A 20,757-nucleotide genomic window follows, 5' to 3' on the forward strand; every position below is an offset into this window, starting at 1 on the left:
CCGATCAGCTGGGACTCGGGAGGCAGAGAATAGATGGGGGCGGGGCCAGTCAGAATTTTTACTAACGGTTCTCCAAACTACTCAAAATTTCCGCTACCGGTTCTCCAGAACTGGTCAGAACCTGCTGAAACCCACCTCTGCATGATTCCCATGTGCTTTGACAGAACCCAGAGCAAAAAAACATTAGAAAAAGGGGTGGGTGGGAGGGAGAGAAAAGAAAGAAAGAAGGAGACTCACCCCAGGCCATTAAAAATTAAAACATTCATTTATTAGAATATTTATGTAAAAAGACTCTCTTTACACAATATTTTATACAATAGATTCATTGCTTTAAACGGCTCCTAGCGGAGACAGTTATTGTACGTGAAAGCACATAGAGGCTACTGAAGGCCACTAGTTCCCGCTTGGCCTGAAGCAGAGAACAAGAGGCGAAGCCCAGCTTAAGTTGAGAATACAGAACTGTGAAAAGCAAGCTGGCCTGGGCTCCCTTTTTGCCCTCCCCCACCCGTGCTGTGCAAGGGCCTTCCAGCCCAGAGGAAGGGGTGAGTTGCACCAAAGGCGGTGTGGGGGGGAGGGGAGGGAGGGAGGGAGAGAGAGAGAGACACGGGAGCCCGTCGTCGTTGTTTGGATGGAAGGGTGCACGGGAATGCAAGGAGCCCTCCCAGAGGGGCCCCGAGATGGTGGCCAGACGAACAGGCAAAATTGCACGACACCATTTTTCCACAGGCAGACACTGTATGGCTAAAAAGGCACAGCACAGGGGCAGAGGGAGGAAACGCCCCCTTCGTGGTAGGGGGTGGGGAGATGGGAGTGTACGGTAGGAGGCCTTGGGAGGAAGGGACGGCTATGTACTACTGAAAAAAAATCAGCAGGCACTAGCATGGCTCTGTAACAGGGTACGATCCTTGGGAAAAAAAGCTTTCGGTCAGACTGGAGAATAAACCAGAGTTGGTATCTGCCGCGGAGAGCGGATACCAAAGATGCCCTGTCTTCTTATACGTCCCCCTCCCTCACCAGAAGTTTCAATGTTTACACACTCTTTGCAAACAAATCAGCAGGCGATTTGTCTCGCTTTGGAATAACTGGACAGAGAGATAAAAGCACGATGGGACGATAGCCCTATACCAGGCATCTGCAAACTTGGCTCTTTTAAGACTTGTGGATTTCAACTCCCAGAGTTCCTCAGCCAGGCTGAGGGACTCTGGGAGTTGAAGTCCACAAGTCTTAAAAGAGCCAGGTTTGCAGATCCCTGCCTTGTACTGAAGAGGATTGGGGTCCTGCTCCCTTTGCAAAGAGCTGTGCTACACCTCCCTATCCAGAGACAGCAATAGCAATAGTGCTCGACATATATATACCTCTAAGCGGTTTACAGAATCAGCCTATTGCCCGCCCCCCCAACAATCTGGGTCCTCATTTTACCCACCTTGGAAGGATGGAAGGCTGAGTCAACCTTGAGCCTGGTGGGATTTGAACTGCCAAATTGCAGGCAGCCAGCAGGCAGCAGAAGTAGCCTGCAGTACTGCACTCTAACCACTGCGCCACCACGGCTCATATAGTAGAAACTGCAATACTCCCCAATCCTAGAGGCCTCCAGATGTTTTGGACCACTCCTCTCGTCTGTATTTTGTCACAGAGAGCATGAGCCGAGGCTGAAACATCTGGTGAGCGCCATGTTGGAGAAAGCAGAAATAGATGTTACAATCTGCCTCTTTTTTGGACTTCCCTACTCTCTATTTCTTCTGGTCTAAGCAACAGGGACTATGTAAAACCCTGAACAAGGAAGGTTATCTTTGGCTAAGGGCCGCCACCAAGAAGTGGCAGATAATAGTCAAGGTCATTGTGGACCATAATCAAGTTGGTTGATTCTGGAAAGGGGCATTTTTCAATGCTTTTCCATACAATTAAAACGTCTTGCATGTCATTGGAAGAAAGCAAGGCCAGAAGAACCTTCTTCCCCAACGTAGGGGTTTTCTACATGCAGAACTTTTATTCTCTATGCAAGGAAGCGTTCTATCGTGTCGACATTTCCCTCCCCCCCCCTGCGATCTGAAAGTGGTAGGGCCCGGTCCGATTACAGTCTTGTTCAAATTTTATGGTTTTTAGACTAAAACAAAACAGGAACGAAGCAGGAACAAGCATTTGTCTTCTCCTCCATCCTCCTCCTCATTGCAAAGGATTCAAAAGAAGCCACTTGCTCTGCAAGCCACTTCATCTGTTTGTAGCAGCCCAGACCCCTGATATAAAAACACGATTCCTGCCATTTCCAGGAAACTGTGCCTTGCTATTACATACAATGTATTGATCCCTGACTCTGGAATAACCATGGCACAATTCGAACATGATTTCGGAGGAAGGGGGAGGACAAGACCGAGGCTGAAGTCTCAGAACCCCAGATGGAGACAGAAATGATAAGGAAAGAGACTGGACAGCCCACTTGTCTAAAATGGTGCAGGGTCTCCCACTTAAGCAGAGGGGTTGGACTAGTAGACCTCCAAGGTCCCTTCCGGCGCTATTCTGATTAGAACTCAACTTATGATAGTTGTTAAGTCAAGGATGGCCTTTTATTGATTAGAAGGCCACCTTCTAGAACAGGGGTCTCCAACCTTGGTCCCTTTAAGACTTGTGGACTTCAACTCCCAGAGTTCCTCAACCAGTTTTGCTGGCTGAGTGACTCTGGGAGTTGAAGTCCACAAGTCTTAAAGGGACCAAGGTTGGAGACCCCTGTTCTAGAAAAAAGATGCCCGTTGTGGAATTAAAACATAGTATGAATGATGGAGAATGAAGACTGGATGGAGAACAGAATAAACCCAGGTAGCACCAAGGACCAGAAAAGAGAAGGATGGGGAAGAAAAGACAAGAATTATTCTGACTGAAGATAGATATTGATAAAAGGAGAGAAGGCTAGGTAGCATCTCGTCTTCTCTACACCAGATATTGCTAGATGGTAAGGCCGACACCAGTCCCCTAATATTGTTTCACGCTCTCAACTTACAGGCAGGGAAAAATTGAAGCTTTTCAGACAAAAGAGAGAGAGAGGGAACCTGTGTCATAAGCATAGTAGCATGGTCCCCAGATATAGGGTAGTAGGATAGTTCCTCACTGACATCCTAGTGTCTTTCACGGAATTAAGAATCTCTTCAAGAAAGAATTATACTCTATTGTTAAAAACTAAAAAAATAAAAAAAATAAAGCAATCTTCTATGTACAGCCACATAGTCATCTTTGGTCAAAACATGCCTTTGGAGTGGACGTGGGCTGTGTGGACACCCGTTTTAACTGAAATCGCCCAGCTTCAGTCGAGGACAACGAGGAGTGAGTCTGCCAAGAGGACACACATAGGAGGGCTCTTCATCCTGGCGCTTTCCAGATGTGCTGGACTGCAAATGCTATGCAACTCCCTGGGAGAAGAGTGGCCCAAGCCATTTGCAGACCCTTCCTCAGCTTCTCGTTTGGATGGCCAGTGACCCGATCAGCTAAACAGAGAGCTGGACATCACGTGCCCATGCCTCCTTAGCCATAGATTCAAAAAATGGGTGCAAGAGCAATCTTTGGTTGACAGTAACAGAGTCGGAAGGGACCTTGGAGGTCATCTAGTCCAGGGGTCTCCAACCTTGGCCAATTTAAGACTTGTGGACTTCAACTCCCAGAATTCCTCAGCCAGCAAAGCTCAGCAAAGCCAGCAGAGCAAAGCTGGCTGAGGAACTCTGGGAGTTGAAGTCCACAAGTCTTAAAGTGGCCAAGGTTGGAGACCCCTGATCTACTCCAACCCCCTGCTCATGCAGGAGACCTATACTAGGGATTTGAACCGCCGAACTACCGACCTTCCTGATCGACAGAATGACGGTTAACCTGCTCATTTGTATCAAATTAAACGGGGGTGGGGGGGAGGGAAATACCATTACAAGCATAAAATAAGGCAAAACCTGTGATGCTAGATTTGGAACGCCAAGAATTTAGAACAGTTATCTATAGGCTTATGGGATCTAAAAAGAAGCCCACAAAATTTAACTCATAAACTCTACTGCTTAGAAGGAAAGATAAAGAGGAAACATGGCGTTACAGCTGAGGATGGAAACTCTGTCAACCAGTGCCTCAGATTTTATTTTTATTTTTTATTGAAATCTTAGAAACCTGTGCCTATGATCATCCAATACCTACGCAGGATATCCCTGCAGCAGCCATCTGATATATTTGAGCACCCAAAGGTCCTCAGCTCTTCGGATGCGTCTCAAAACTGGGAGGAGGGAATTATAGCACAGATGTTTCTCTGAAGGAAACGAGAAGGTGCAGTTGCCAGTAGAGAAAAGGCAACGGTGAGTCAGAGCATGCTACTATCCAGGAGGAGATAATCTCCGGATAGAACGATTGGCGTTCCCAACTTTGGATATGGAATCTGGGTTAATTCTAGATCTATTGCCTCCGGTCACAAAATATGTTCCGTTTAGATGCTCTCTGCTGCCTTCTAAGCAAAGCTCCCGCACTGAAGAGAAAGAAACAGAGAAGAGAAAGACACAAAGAAATAGAGATCAGCATAACTGGTTGTGTGTAATTTGCACAGGAGTGCAAGAGCCTCCCCTACAGGTTAGGTCTAGTAGTGCATATGGGGGCTCACTGCCCTTTGGGGATAAAGGGCTCCCCCTCTTCAGGATCTGGCCGGGGCCCTGGATCGCTCAAGCATCTCATAATCCGTTGGTTGCTGGGACTGTCGCCTGTCCCAGGAGTAAAGACGTCATCTGTGCCTGGAGAAGATGGCTCTTTGACTTTCATGATCAGACCCTCCTCATCTTCATCTTCCTCCGGGGAGGGTGGAAGGTGGTTCATCCCTTTCAGGGTCTCGTTCACCAAGTCAACCGACTCCGGGGACTGGGGGGACGCTGGGTCAATGGTTATGATGGGGACGTTCTCAGAATCCGGCTTCGGGTCATAAGCCAGAGGGTCTACAGAAGAAGGCAAAGATAAGCGGAGTTGAAGGAAAAAGCCACTCAAGTTAACAGAATCAATTTTCTCTGCTCCAATCATCTTCTTCATTTAACGACCCCGTAAATCCCTTGCAGGGTGGAGTCTGGGCGACTGAATGGAGCTAGCAGAGTGTTTCAATGGCCGGATACCCTTCCTGTCGCCAATGCGGAGTTTTGTTCAGCAGATATATTCTCAGTGTGCCCAGAGAGAAAAATATCTGCCTGTACCTAGGATCGAACTCACAGCCTCCTGATTGTGAGACGAGAGCACCACTTCTAGGCCACCGCACCACTCCCCAATTTTCTCTGCTCCAGTCTATCAGGAAAATCCTTTTCCTAATTGTAATGGCATACTAACCACTGTGAGGCACAAGGGACCAGCACAACGATGAGCTCATCGGAAAGTTTCTTTACTGCTGTTTGTTTATTTAGAAGAATCTCCCCAGTCTTCATTCCATTCTCTTGGGAACCACCACATATCAGGGATTATTATTATTTTTTGAGGGTGGGGGGGAAGAGATCCATCACTTCCTTCCAGGCAGGGACTCCCAGCTCATCAGTCTCATAACCCCCCGTTCTTTAGTTGGAGATTCCATCACACCTACCCACAGTTTCCAAATGTTGTTGAACTACAAGTCCTCACCGTTACCTAACCTGGAAGATGGAGTTACATAAGTTCCCTAGTCTTTACATTAAAGTAAACCAGTGAGACATGAAAAATTGCTGACCAAGAGTTGTTGGGTCCAAAATCTGCCCCTTAATCTTTCCACTTACCTGAACCAATGCGTGCCCTTGACATGGTTGGTGAATCTATTTTATGTGTTGGCACCGTCAGGTAGTTGTTCATCTAGAATCAGAAACACACAGACATGTGTTTTTAAAAAGTCCCACTTTTGGGAGGTCCAGCCCAGTTCAGGTTTCTGGAGCATCCTTTATCTGCAGTAGCTTCATGTCACACCTGGAAGCCATCTTTTTTGTTAGGCCTTCAGGCTTGCCACAGTTACTACTGTGGGAAACTGGGAGGGGGAACTGTATGGAGCCAGGGTGATATACAGTCATAATAACATTCCTTTCTCAGAGAGTCAAGGACATCTTGCCCTGCACCTGGACAGCTGGAAATGGGAGGCATCTCCAGTTGGGTCAGTGCTTGGATTGGGCCATGTGATCGACATGTGGGTGCTGGGCAAGGACTTGGACTTTCCTTTGGGTGGGGAAAACCTGGAAGCTTTCAGATTCGGGTTTTCCCAGGTGTGCCGATATGACATCACTAATAAAATGGAACTTTGAGGAAACTCGAGCCTCTCAGTTTTCTTTCGTGGGGGGTGTTACTTGGAACCCTGACACTTCAATTTAGAAGAGGCAAGAGCCCCAGACAGAGGGAGTAGTTTGAAAAATGTATGTGTGTGTGTGTGTGTGTGTGTGTATGGGTGGGTGGGTTTATGTGTGATTTTGTGTTTCTGTGTGTATAAATGAGCTTATTATGAACGACGTGATTTGATCATCACTTTTGAAAAATTTCACTCATCAGCAAAGACAGAACTTGAAGTAGGCTCAAGAGTTGCCAGTCACTGAAGACCCTTTCCAGAGGGTCTAGAACAGGAGTATCAAACTCAAGGCCCACAGGCCAAATCTAGGCCATGGGGGTGCTTAGTTCTGGCCCACGGGGCCACCCTGGAAACAGCAAGGGACCGGCCCACAGTGGCTCTGCCAGGGAAAACAAGAGCTCTGTTTTCACTGGCAGATGGCTGCAGGAGGCTGTCGCAGCTGGAAACGGAGCTCAGGAGCCCATTTTCGCTGGTACAGCCACAGGCGCCCCCGACACGAGTGACTTCAAACTGGCCATGCCCACCCTGGCCACACCCACCTCGGCCCCCTGAGGTCAAACACAACCCTGATGCGGCCCTCAATGAAATTGAGTTTGACACAGTGGTGAAATGTAAAATTTGTTACTACCAGCTCTGTGGGCGTGGCTTGGTGATGGGGGTAATGTGACTGGGTGGGTGTGGCCAACTTTTTTTTTAACTTTTAAAAGCATTTTTTCTACAATTTCTTTGGTTGAAGAGGTTGTAAAAAAATGCTTTTAAAAGGCTCCTCCGATGATCCCAGCTGAGTTGTCTGATCATCAGAGGCTTTTCTTTTCTTTTAAAAGCATTTATTTTTTGCCTTTAAAAGAAAAAAAAGCTTCCAATGATCAGGCAACTCAACTGGGATCGTCAGAGGAGCTTTTTAAAAGCATTTTTCTACAACCTCTTCAGCCGAAGAGGTTGTAGAAAAAATGCTTTTAAAAAGCTCTGACAATCCCAGCTGAGCCGTGCGATCATCAGAGGCTTTTTTTTTTACTTTTAAAAGCATTTTTTCGGCCGAAGAAAAAATGCATTTAAAAGTAAAAAAAAAAAACCTCTTATGATCTTGCAGCTCAGCTGGGCATAGGGGAGGGCAGGGATTTTCGCTACTGGTTCTCCGAACCACCCGCCACCATCGCTACCGGATCAGGCAATCCGGTCCAAACTGGGAGCATTTCAACCCTGGTTTGACACCCCCGGTCTAGAACCTCACGCGGTCCCTTCTCCCACCCTCCCCAGATTCCACCTTCACCTTCTGTTCCAGCTGCCGAGCTTTCTGTCTTCTCAGCAACATCTGGTTCCAGGCTTCTTCATAAGGATCTGCTACCAAGGTGTGTCGGTTATATGACCGCAACTGGAATGGAAAGCAGAAGAGGTTAGACTGGGAGGCAGCTGCTCACCGCCTGTTTAAAAAGTATGGCTTCTACAACAAAACTCTAGGAAAATCAACACAATTGACTCCAGGATGTAATTCAAAGAATTAAAAAGCAGGCAACCTGCAGCCTTTCAAATTTTTTATTTATTTTATTTATTTATTTTATTTTATTTTATTTATTTATTTATTTATTTTATTTTATTTCAAACACATATAAGATAAGAGACATAAGTATAAACATGATTATGAATAGAGGATAAGGATTCGAAAAAATTGGGACAGTAGGACAGGGACGGTAGGCACGCTGGTGCTCTTATGCACGCCTCTTACAGACCTCTTAGGAATGGGGTGAGGTCAACAGTAGACAGTCTAAGGTTAAAGTTTTGGGGGTTTGGGGAAGAACCCTCAGAGTCAGGTAGTACATTCCAGGCCTTGATCACTCTGTTGCTCAAGTCGTATTTTCTGCAATCAAGTTTGGAGCGGTTTGCCTTAAGTTTGTATCTATTGTGCGCTCGTGTATTATTGCGGTTAAAGCTGAAGTAGTCACTGACAGGTAGGACATTGTAGCAGATAATTTTATGTACTACGCTTAGGTCAGACCGAAGATGGTGTGGTTCTAAGTTGCCTAATTCCAAGATTTCGAGCCTGGTGGCATAAGGTATTCTGTTGCGAGCAAAGGAGTGGAGGACTCTTCTCGTGAAATACCTTTGGACTTGCTCAGTTGTATCAATGTCCAATATGCAATGCGGGTTCCAGACAGATGAGCCGTATTCGAGAATTGGTCTGGCAAAAACTTTGTATGCTCTAGTTAGCAGTACAATATTACCAGAGAAGAAGCTATGCAAGGTTAGGTTAACAACTCTTAATGCCCTTTTGGCAATATTGTTCCAGTGAGCTCATCTCCAGCGAGATGAGTACTCCATCAAGAAGTGCATAAGAGCACAAACATGCCTACCATTCCTGTCCTATTGTTTTTCTTTTTCTTCTTCTTATATATATATATGCTTATACCTCCTTATATTTCTTCATGTATATATTTATATACTATATAATCTTTTTGTGTGATGCTTATGTATATTGTTGTGACAAAAATAAATAAATAAAAATAAATAAAAAGTCCACAGCTATCAATAATGACAGGAAATGAATCCTCTGACATTTGGTGGGCTGCTGGCTGCCTATTGCGTGTGTTATTAACCATTGTTCGAAGCACATCTGCCAATCCTTTCTATCCACTACCCCAAAGTCCATCCTCATTATCTCTTTCTTAGCCCATTGACTCACGGGAAGTTAACAGTGATCTCTCTGCATTGCTGAACTACATTTCTGCTTGAGTGGAAGATTTAAAGGGGGAACGAGAAAGCACAGGAAGAGAGAATCTACTGCAATTTTTTTTAAAAAAAAAAACATTGGCTGGAGAAAGGTCCTTGCGCTTACCCTCTGCCTGGTTTTTTGCAAGTTGTTGCGCAGGATCTTTCGAATCTCCTCCTCTTTGTCCTTGGACAGAGCTGGCAAAATGCGTTCTATCGGCAAGGTTTTCGGATTGATATTCCTGCAAGATGAAAAGGAGTTGATTCCTGCTTTAGGGAAGTGCAAGTGGGAAAGGCTCTCTAAGTAGCAGCTCCAGATTCTTTGGACAGAACCAAACAACATGCAAAAAGACAGAACAATTAAGAATGAAACTTTCCCCGTTGCAGATAGTTCTCGCTTAGCGCCCACTTTTGGGGTTATCACCCAAGCACTTCAGTTGATAAGTGGAAAGCCGTGCGACCCTGACTTCCCCTTCGGTCGTTAAGCAAAACATCATATGACCACAACTTACTATTTTACTTCCCCCTTCTCTATTGACTCTGCTTGTTGCAAGCGGGTTGTGAAGCTGAAGAATAGTTATCATATGACCTCTGGATGCTGCAACGGTCATAAATGGAGGATTGGTCCCAAAGCTTTATCTTATACCATTGTGACTTAGAATGGATAGAGTAGAGTAGAAGAATAAAATAGAGTAGAAGAAGAATAGAATAGAATAGAATAGAATAGAATAGAATAGAATAGAATAGAATAGAATAGAATAGAATAGAATAGAATTAGATTAGGATAGAATAGAATAGCAGAGTTTGAAGGGACCTTGGAGGTCTTCTAGTCCAACCCCCTACTCAGGCAGGAAACCCTACACCACTTCAGACAAATAGTTATCCAACCTCTTCTTAAAAACTTCCAGTGTTGGAGAATTCACAACTTCTGGAGGCAAGTTGTTCCACTGATTAATTGTTCCAACTGTCAGGAAATTTCTTTTCAGTTCTAGGTTGCTTCTCTCCTTGACTAGTTTCCATCCATTGCATCTTGTCCTGCCCTCAACGGTTGCTAAATGAGACAGTCAGAAGGCGAGGGCGACCTTAATCAATCAGAATCCTCCTGCCACAACTTTCCCACTGCTACTTACTGCATCGAAACGGTGGAGACGGCCGAGGGGATCTTGCCCATCCCTCCACTTTCCACCAGCTCAATTGCTTGCTTCATCTCCATCTTATGATAGAAGGCAATCAGCTGGGGCTCTTTGGATCTTTCCCCAGCAATCAGGCACTTCTTCACATATTTCTTATTGAAACGGTTTAGCCTTTGGAGAAACCATACAATAGAGGCATGATCAGGGAGAGAAGAATGGAAGATAGCAATAGCATTTAGACTTAGATACCGCTTTACAGCCCTCTCTAAGCAGTTTACAGATCAGCCTATTGCCCCCCAACAATCTGGGTCCTCATTTTATCCACCTCGGAAGGATGGGAGGCTGAGTCAACCTTGAGCCTGGTGAGATTCAAACTGCCAAACTGCAGGCAGCTGGCAGTCAGCAGAAGTAGCCTGCAGTACTGCACTCTAACCACTGCGCCACCGAGGCTCATCGTAAATGGAGGATTGGTCCCACAGCTTTGCCTTATAAGATGTGATATACAAAGGCAGCAATCAAATAGTACTACAGGTAGTCCTTGACTTATGACCACAACTGAGCACCAACATTCCATTGCTAAGCGAGACAGTTGTGTTAAGTGAGTTTTTAACTTCATTTTGCCACCTTTCTTGCCACAGTTTTTAAGGGAATCACTGCCGTTCTCAAGTTAGTAACACGGTTGTTAAATGAATCCGGCTTCCCTACTGACTTTGCTCATCAGAAGGTGGCACAAACGGACCCCAGGATCCTGCAACTGTCATAAATACATGTGTCCGAATTTTGATCACATGACCCCAGGGATGCTGCGATGGTCTAAAAAGTGGGAAAAAACGTCACTTTTTTCAGGGTCTTTGCAACTTCAAACTGTCATTAAATGAATGGTTGTAGGTCAAGGACTACCTGTAGTCCAGGTTGCTGTATTTATTTGCTTGTGTTTACTTAGAAGCAAGAAAAAATAATGACAGGCTAGATGTCCCCCCTCTTTTTTTTTTAAACCACACAATTGTTTTACAGGATCGATTAAAAACGGTTTCCATTATTACTTGAAGTGATTTTTTTTTCCAAAAAGTAAATATTTTGTTCAATGGCTAAGTCATGTCTGATTCTTTGTGACCTCATGGGCCATAACACACCAGGCCCGCCGAACTAGATATTATCGTTACGAATTTTCAAAACAACGAACTAAGGACTGAATTGAGAAAACAAACATGGACAAAGGCATCAAAATGAGTAAGTATTTCGACAGTTATTTTCTTTATTTGTTTCTTCCGCTCTGGTGACACTTACTTGTCCTTCCAGTGGTGATGTCCATAGTGGCCGCATATATCCTCAATTCCCGTCAAGAGGTGATCCAGAAACTATTTCAAAAAGAAAAAAGGTGAATTTAGTGTTTGAACATTGCCTTCTCTCAAGAAGAATGACGCCTCCCAATTGCAGGTGTGAAAAGGACTGTGAATACTATGAATTGTGAGGGAAAAACCAGTAAATTCCTAGTGGGCAACCATTTAGATATGAGCCAGCAGTGTGCAGCAGCTGCCAAAAAAGCCAACACAGTTCTGGGTTGCATAAACAGAGGGATAGAATCAAGTTCATGTGAAGTGTTAATACCACTTTATAATGTCTTGGTAAGGCCACGCTTGGAATACTGCATTCAGTTTTGGTCGCCACAATGAAAAAAGATGTGGAGACTCTAGAAAGAGTGCAGAGAAGAGCATCAAATATGATTAGAGGATTGGAGGCTAAAACATATGAAGAACAGTTGCAGGAACTGGGTATGTCTAGTTTAATGAAAAGAAGGACTAGGGGAGACATGATAGCAGTGTTCTAATATCTCAGAGGTTGCCACAAAGAAGAAAGAGTCAAGCTATTCTCCAAAGCACCTGAGGGTAGAACAAGAAGCAATGGGTGGAAACTAATCAAGGAGAGAAGCAACTTAGAACTAAGGAGAAATTTCCTGACAGTCAGAACAATTAATGAGTGGAACAACTTGCCTGCAGAAGTTGTGAATGCTCCAACACTGGAAATTTTTAAGAAGATGTTGGATAAGCATTTGTCTGAAGTGGTGTAGGGCTCTGCTTCGGCTAGAAGACCTCCAAGGTCCCTTCCAACTGTTGTTGTTGTTGTTGTTATTTTATTTACACAAAATGACAGTATACAGAGCAAACGAGATAATTATGCTGGATTTCGTATCACAGATCACTAGTCGAACACTTCCCAAGCGTTTAGGACTGCGTGATGTATCGGCGAATTATGCGAGCAGATCCCAGTAAGGTGGCCTTCTGCAGCTGACCAATGGTGATCTGGTGGTGGTGGTGGTGGTGGTGGTGGTGGTTGTTGTTGTTGTTGTTGTTGTTGTTGTTGTTGTTGTTGTTGTTGTTGTTATTATTATTATTATTATTATTATTATTATTATTGAAATTCTGGACCTTCAAATTCCTGGGAGTCCACCTTAGCCAAGATCTCACCTGGAAAAATAACACAATCCAGGTGGCCAGGAAGGCCCAACAGAGTATCCACTTCCTCAGGGTCTTGCGGAAGAACAAGGTGAAACAACAACTGATGACTTCCTTTTAATGGTAAAGGTTCCTCTCACACATATGTGTTAGTCGTTGCCGACTCTAGGGGGCGGTGCTCATCTCCATTTCAAAGCCGAAGAGCCAGCGCTGTCTGAAGACGTCTCCGTGGCTGGCATGACTGAATGCCAAAGGTGCAAGGAACGCTGTTCCCTTCCCACCAAAGTGGTCCATATTTTGTCTACTTGCATTTTTGACGTGCTTTTGAACTGCTAGGTTGGCAGACGCTGGGACAAGTAACGGGAGCTCACCCCGTTATGCGGCACTAGGGATTCAAACTGCTGAACTGCCGACCATTTGATTGACAAGCTCAGTGTCTTAGCCACTGAGCAAAGTCTTTCAAGGGAGAATTTACAGTCACAGACCTTAGCTGGCTTGGAGAACTGCCAGGCCGATATCTTCAAAACTTGGCAAGAAGTCTCTGAGAGTCACGAACCAATTAAATGAACTAATTGTCTCCTGAAAACTCCCCTCCCCTTTCGCTTCTCTTTATTCCCTCTGGGAGGGGCCATTTACCGTCCACCTGTGGCTTTACTCCCGAGTCGACCCTTGTTCCTTAGCTGTTCCCTTCTCCTGGCAGCTCTGCGCATGAGCACACTGGGAACAGGCTCCAGCTGTTCTTCAGCCCCACTGATCTCTGACTCTGAAGGCAGCTGACAACTGTCAGACGGCCCTGGCCCCATCTCTGCCTCCGACGCAGAGCACTCATCAGTGCCTTCCCCAGACTCCAGGACTGGCCCATGTTCCTCCCCAATCTCCTCACTGACTGAGTCTGCCACCAGTTCCGCTGGCCGCTGGCTGGCCACAACAATTGAGGATTGTGTGTTTGTTAGTATGATTTACTGGGTTAGGGATTTTCTTTCTTTCACTGTGAGTTATTGAGATGTATTTGTGCTGGGAGGTGGGGTGAACTAAGGGACGCTCCGCCAATCTCATTGTACACATGTTGTCCATTAACAATAAAGGTTTGAAATTTAAAACACATAAAGCTCAATGACTCCCTGCAGAAAACCACATAGTTGAGGGATGGGATGTAAGTGGATAATGGATGAGAAAGAGGGCTTGGCAACATTAAGGAAAGCACAAGGAATAAACAATGGATACAGTGAATGGATGAGATCAATCAGATTACGGAACTATTCCTGGACGAGTTCCCAGCTATAAGAAAAATCTGGTCAGGATAGTCAAGAATTCCATGCAGCAGTCAACAGGAGTTCAGTGCTAATGATGGCACCTAAAGACAGGTAGTCCTCGACTTACGACCACACTTGAGCCCTATTGCTAAGCAAAGCAGTTGTTACGTGAGTTTGCCCCGTTTTATGACCTTTCTTGAGACAATTGTTAAGCGAAGCACTGCAGTGGTTGAGCTAGTTACACGGTTGTTAAGTGAATCTGGCTTCCCCATACTGGTCGGAAGGTTGCAAAAGGGGATCACGTGACCCCAGGACACTGCAAACATCATAAATACATGCCAGTTGCCAAGCCTCCAAATTTTGATCATGTGACCATGGGGGTAGTGCAATGGTTTTAAGTGTAAAAAAATGGCCGTAAGTCAGTTTTTTTCAGTGCTGTTGTAACTTTGAATAGCGATAGCACTTACCGTATTTTTTTGGAGTATAAGATGCACCTTAGTTTTTGGGGAGGAAAATAAGAAAAAAGCTGATTGGCAGGTAGGTCGGCCTCCGGAATACCCCCAATCAGCTGTTCCATAGATAAATTTTAGCAACAGGTTCCTTGGTTGTGAGCTTTGTGCCTTGCTTTTTTTTTTTGCTTTTTTTCTGCCTCTAAAACTTCTGAAACTCCGTTTCTGATGCTTTTTTCAGCCTCTGCAACCTCCATTTGAGAAGCTGGGCTACATTCGGAATATAAGATGCACCCAGATTTTCACCCTCTCTTTTGGGGGGGAAAGGCGGTTCTTATATTCCGAAAAATACAGTATATACCACTTCACAGTGCTTTACAACCCTCTCTAAGCGGTTTTACAGAGTCAGCCTATTGCCCCCAACAATCTGGGTCCTCATTTTACTGACCTCGGAAGGACGGAAGACTGAGTCAACCTTGAGCCTGGTGAACTTCGAACTGCCAAACTGCTGGCAGCCAGCAGTCAGCAGAAGGAGCCTGTAGTACTTCATTCTAACCACTGCAGCACCGTGGTCATTAAACAAAAAAGGCTATAAGTCAAAGACTGCCTGTAGCTAACCTTGTCTCTCCGATAGAAGCCTATCTTCACAATGTAACTTCCTTGACTAGCCCTCAACGAAAATAGTCAGAATGAAAATACAAAGCTTCCTCAGGTAGGGTTCATTTGCTATGATTATATTTTGCTATCTCCTGGAGGTCCTTTTGATGGGGAACTTAACAACCAGGGGCACAACTTGCCTCTACTCCATCCAGTAGGGGAAGATTGTAGGAGAAGCACCAGATTGGGGAAGGCTGAATTAAGAACACAAGACAGTTCATTTAAGTTGCACTGCCAGGTTTCTGCCATAGGTGGCAGCAGAGTCCTTGCTTTAATTATTAAATCAGGCAGGTACATAATCCTCCACTTCAGCCTGTTCATTTTTGTTGTTGTTGTTAGTTGCGAAGTCGTGTCCCACCCATTGCGACCCCATGGACAACGTTCCTCCAGGCCTTCCTGTTCCCTACCATCCTCTGGAGTCCATTTAAGCTCACACCGATTGCTTCAGTGACTCCATCCAACCACCTCGTTCTCTGTCATCCCCTTCTTTCCACTTATGACTGTATGACTATAACTTGTTGCTGGCAATCCTTATGATTTATATTGATATATTGATCATCAATTGTGTTGTAAATGTTGTACCTTGATGAACGTATCTTTTCCTTTATGTACACTGAGAGCATATGCACCAAGACAAATTCCTTGTGTGTCCAATCACACTTGGCCAATAAAAAAAATATATATATTCTATTCTATTCTATTCTATTCTTTTTTTGCCCTCAATCTTTCCCAGCATTAGGCTCTTCTCCAGTGAGTCCTTCCTTCTCATTAAGTGGCCAAAGTATTTGAGTTTCATCTTCAGGATCTGGCCTTCTAAACAGCAGTCAGGATTGATCTCCTCCAGGACTGACTTATTTGTTCGCCTTGCAGTCCAAAGGACTCGCAGTAGTCTTCTCCAACATCAGAGTTTGAACTGTTCATTTTACAATGATTCAAAGTTATGACAGCCTCAGGAAAAGTGACTGGCTTACGACGAGTCCTTGAAGTCACAACCATCACGCAACCCCCAAGGTCACATAATTGCGGTTCAAGCACGCGGCAACCAGCTCGCATTTACAACAATTGCAGCATCTTGCCTTTCGTGGTTTAAATCTATTTTATTTTTTTATTTTATTTATTTGTCATAACACCATACACAAGTATAAGCATGAAGCAACAGTAGGACAGGGACGGTAGGCATGTTTGTCCTTTTATGCATGCTCCTTATAGACCTCTTAGGAAAGGGGATCTGGCAAGAAAATAGAAAATCTGGCAAGCAGTCCATTAGGGAAGCTGAATTTGCCTAGCAACCATGTGATTCACTTAACGGCTGTGGTGATTCACTTAATGACCATGGTAAAAATGATGGTAAACTTCCAATGGTGGTTGCAAGTTGAGGACTATCTATTTAAAAAAAAAAATCTTTGAAATGTTAGATATTGTGAAAGACAATGTAGAAAACATGGCCCTCCGTTTAAAAAAAAAAACATTTTAAAATACATTTTGCAGATGGGAAGAATATCGATACAACTGGTTGCAGTTGCACTCACACAGACACACCATCAAGATGCTTTAACAGCAGCTAGAAATGAACCATCACCTGAGTGTGAATTTCCTCATTAATGGACCTCTTGGTCTCCTGCTTTTTTTTCACCGCCAGAAGATCTACCAGAGGGCGGATGGTCATCCCCTGCAGAGAGACAAGTCAGGGTAAATTCCACCAGCCGTTCCCAGGGGTGGGCTTCAAAAATTTTACCAAGGGGTTCTCTGCCCAGTTGCTGGGTGGGCGTGGCCATGGTAGGCGTGGCCTAGTTGGCCTCCTGCACCATGCCGCATGGGCGTTTTTGCCCTCCCTGGGCTCCAGAGCAGTGGTGGGTTCTATAGAACTGGTAGTGAAACTGGCAGGAGGCTCCACCCACTGACCCAAACGTCGAAAGTGATCTGCGCATGCTGTATACAGATCTACCTGCACAAAGACCGTGAAGAATATGACTGTGATGATCGCTGTGAGAAACATGTCTCGCATCGGGAAATGCTTATGTTCCAGAAGGTAGCCGAGAGAGAAGGCGATGGCCCCTCGCAGGCCACCGTAGGCAATGATGAACTGATCCTTCGGGCTCAACTTTACAATGCGAAATTTGTTGATGAACCACGTCAACCCCAGCACACCTGAGCAAAGGTGGAAAAGACAGAGAGGCACAGATTACCTAACGGCACTTTTGACACATACAGAGCTCTCGGCTTTCATTTTTTCTTCAGGGTTTCAAATCACACGGTTCGCACAGCGCATTTACACTGATTGGGTAGGTTAGTGGGCCCACGCACGCACGCACACACATAGCATAGCATGCAAAACGTAACATTTGTTTGTTTATTAAATTTATTGGCTACCTATCTTGCCGAGGGCTACTCTTATACTCTAATAGCAATAGCACTTGCTATTAGAGCAAGTGCAATAGAGTACTGAACTCTAACCATTGCGTCACCATGGCTCATAATATCTATTTTGCTGAGGGGTCTCTCTCAGTTGGGCAGTTGTCCTTGTCTCCTGCTTTCTGGTTGTGTTTTTCAATATTCAGGCCTGGCTGAGCTGAGGGTCCTTGGGGTGAAACAATGGGCAGAGAACACTGTTACCTTTCCACCAAAGGTGGTCCCTATTTTTCTACTTGCATTTTTTACGTGCTTTCGAACTGCTAGGTTGGCAGAAGCTGGGACAAGAAACGGGAGCTCACCCCATTATGCGGCACTAGGGATTCGAACCGCTGAACTGCTGACCTTTCAATCGGCAAGTCTTAGCCACTGAGCCATCGCTCAGTAACAAGGTGGGAGGCCAATCTTATCTTTGTGGGAAGGAATATCCACCAGGCCACCATGGAGAAAGCCCTTTACCTTGATCCCACAAGGTGTGCCTCCCTAATAGACAGGGACCCACAATAGACCTCGCCTTCACACTCTAGTGCAGAGGTCTCCAACCTTGGCAACTTTAAGACTTGTGGACTTCAACTCTCAGAATTCTGGGAGTGGAAGTCCTCCAGGCTTAAAGTTGCCAAGGTTGGAGACCACTGCTCTAGTGGGCTGGGTAGATGCTTAACTAAGGAGAGGTGGGTCTTCAAATAACCTGGACCCCAAGCCATGTAACAGCTTTAAAGGAGACAACCAGTAACTTTCATTTATCACCCCTGCCCTATTTCCCATTTGAGCAACAGGTCCGGACCTAAAACCCTGGCTATCAAGCAGAAAATCAAGGTGCAAATGACGAAGGCCCAGTTCCAGTGGTGCTTCCCGGCCACGGTGGAGACACCAAGAAAGATGAAGATGAGGGTCTCACTGACGCTGCTCCACATCTTCAGGAAATATTTGATGGTTGTGTGGGACTTGTGGGAGATATTGGCCTCCACGTAAGGGCGCATTACCACCCCGGCAGCAATCAGCCTGCAAGAAAGAGAGACATGGGCTATGGCGGGTGTCCAAACTTGGCAACTTTTAAGACTTGTGGACTTCAACTCCCAGAATTCCTCAGCCAGCTTTGTTTGGACACCCCTGGGCCAGTGGTGGGATTCAGCCAGTTTGCACCACTTCGGGAGAACCGGTTGTTAACTTTCTGAGCAGTTTGGCAAACTGGTTCTTCGAAGAAATCATTAAGGCAGAGAACCGGTTGTTAACTTACTTGAATCCCACCACTGCCCTGGGCTATGGGAAGACCAACATCCCTGATCTTGCTGAGAAGATGGTCCATTCCACCAGATGATCACGCTTGGAAGGAAAAAATGCAGAGAGGAATGTTTGTAGGAGCTATCTAAAAAGGTAAAGGTTCCCCTTGCGCATATGTGCTAGTCGTTCCAGACTCTAGGGGGTGGTGCTCATCTCCGTTTCAAAGCCGAAGAGCCAGCGCTGTCTAAAGACGTCTCCGTGGTCATGTGGCCAGCATGACTCAACGCCAAAGGCTTTGAGTTACCTTCCCACCAAAGGTGGTCCCTATTTTTCTACTTGCATTTTTTACGTGCTGGCAGAAGCTGGGACAAGGAACGGGAGTTCACCCTGTTACGTGGCACTAGGGATTCGAACCGCTGAACTGCTGACCTTTCAATCAATAAGCTCAGCATTTTAGCCATTGAGCCACCGTGTCCATCTAGGAGTGATCTACATCACTCAAAATTGAGCCTTAATATAAGATCTTGTGTTAAGCGTTCATATTTGGTTGTCTCTGGCAATCAGGAACTGCCAACGTGTGAGTAAGTGGGAGACATTTTTCCTCTCTAAACCCTACGCAAGACTAAAATATGCTCTTAGAGGAAGTGGCCTTCCCATGGCTTCACACCCAGCCTAGACACCCATATGTTCCGTTAGCTTAGAGCTTAAAAAGCAACTTTTAATCTTTTGAAACAGTTTAATATATTCTTCATTTGTGCCCTACCTAAGGTTATGCTATCTCTGGACCATGTTTAAATTGTGTGTTTATTCATTTGTATTTTAGTCCTTTGTCTTTCTGCTCGTTATCTTTTCTTTCAAATGGCTAATAACAAAAATACAATGAGAGGAAGGGAGGGAGGGAGGAAGGGAGGAAGGGAGGAAGGAAGGAAGGAAGGAAGGGAGGGAGGGAGGAAGGGAGGAAGGGAGGAAGGAAGGAAGGAAGGAAGACTCCAGTTGTGGTAAAAACTGTAGTTCGGTAATAAGGATGTGAAAGAGAGAGAGAAAGAGAGAGAGTGAAGGAAGGAAGGAAGGAAGGAAGGAAGGAAGGAAGGAAGGAAGGAAGGAAGGAAGGAAGGAAGGAAGACTCCGGTTGTGGTAAAAACTGTAGTTTAGTAATAAGGATGTGTGAGAAAGAGAGAGAGGGAGGGAGGGAGGGAGGGAGGAAGGAAGGAAGGAAGGAAGGAAGGAAGGAAAGAAGGAAGGAAGGAAGGAAGGAAGGAAGGAAGGCAGACTCAGGGGTTGTAAAAACTGTAGTTCAGTAATAAGGATGTGTGTGTGTGTGTGAGAGAGAGAGAGAGAGAGAGAGAGAGAGAGAGAAAGAGAGGGAGGGAGGGAGAGAAGAAGGAAGATTCGGGTTGTGGTAAAAACTGTAGTTCAGTAATAAGGATGTGTGAGAAGAGAGAATGAGAGAAGGAAGGAAGGAAGGAAGGAAGGAAGGAAGGAAGGAAGGAAGGAAGGAAGGAAGGAAGGAAGGAAGGAAGGAAGGAAGGAAGGAAGGCAGGCAGGCAGGCAGGCTCAGGGGTTGTGGTAAAAACTGTAGTTCAGTAATGTGTGTGTGTGGGGGGTGGAAATCTATCTTCCAGTTCACCTCTGCCACTTGTCTGCTGGGGGGGAAGAGGTGTACTAGAAACTTGTCCCCCCCCCCTGCCCCGCCAGCAATTTCTCTCCATTTCTTTACCCAGCTAATCAGGGTGAGTCAAGATTACAGCTCAGCAGTCGATCTACAATGACTCATCCACATTCCTAAGGGAAGCGCATCAGTAAGACAGGGCCAAGTACCCCTGAATCCAAAAGGTTGTGTGTGTGTCCCCCCACTGCACTTTCCCTCCCCCCCACACACACACAAGGTTCCCCACGGCCACTTCTTTTATGGCCCTGACTGACTGAGTTGGCGCTCCTGTCTCTCTCTGCTGGTGTTATAGCGAGGGAGGTTTTCTAGTCGATTCTGCTGACAGTATTGGTGTCGTCGCCAGCCAGGGAGCCGGAGGATGAGTCACCCCGCAAGCTTGGCAGGAAGCTGCTTTTTCTCTAAGCCTCCAAGAGAATTGGGGGAACAAAATGGAGGAGAGGCAACAAGCTTCATTGGAACCCCGAGAGCAACTAAAAGCAAGGTCCTTCTTCTGGCTGTCAGAGAAGAAAAGCTTCAGTTACGATGAC

At 45.5% G+C, this 20,757-nt stretch overlaps 1 protein-coding gene across 1 annotated transcript in view; it reads right to left on the bottom strand.

The window, feature by feature from the left end:
• Window positions 1-246: 246 nt before the first annotated feature.
• SLC9A1 (solute carrier family 9 member A1) overlaps window positions 247-20,757 on the bottom strand; it is a 125,021-nt gene continuing 104,510 nt past the window's right edge. The window contains exons 3-11 of the mRNA XM_058195914.1: window positions 18,125-18,342; window positions 16,877-17,079; window positions 16,511-16,600; window positions 11,407-11,477; window positions 10,117-10,290; window positions 9,114-9,228; window positions 7,554-7,655; window positions 5,733-5,805; window positions 247-4,937 (exon numbers count right to left, since the gene is read on the bottom strand). Of these exons, the coding sequence (XP_058051897.1) occupies window positions 4,609-4,937; window positions 5,733-5,805; window positions 7,554-7,655; window positions 9,114-9,228; window positions 10,117-10,290; window positions 11,407-11,477; window positions 16,511-16,600; window positions 16,877-17,079; window positions 18,125-18,342 (1,375 nt within the window). The 3' untranslated portion in view covers window positions 247-4,608. The remainder of the gene's footprint in view (window positions 4,938-5,732; window positions 5,806-7,553; window positions 7,656-9,113; window positions 9,229-10,116; window positions 10,291-11,406; window positions 11,478-16,510; window positions 16,601-16,876; window positions 17,080-18,124; window positions 18,343-20,757) is intronic.

The sequence above is a fragment of the Ahaetulla prasina genome, chromosome 10 (assembly GCF_028640845.1).
Source record: "Ahaetulla prasina isolate Xishuangbanna chromosome 10, ASM2864084v1, whole genome shotgun sequence".
In the NCBI taxonomy this organism is placed as follows: domain Eukaryota; kingdom Metazoa; phylum Chordata; class Lepidosauria; order Squamata; family Colubridae; genus Ahaetulla; species Ahaetulla prasina.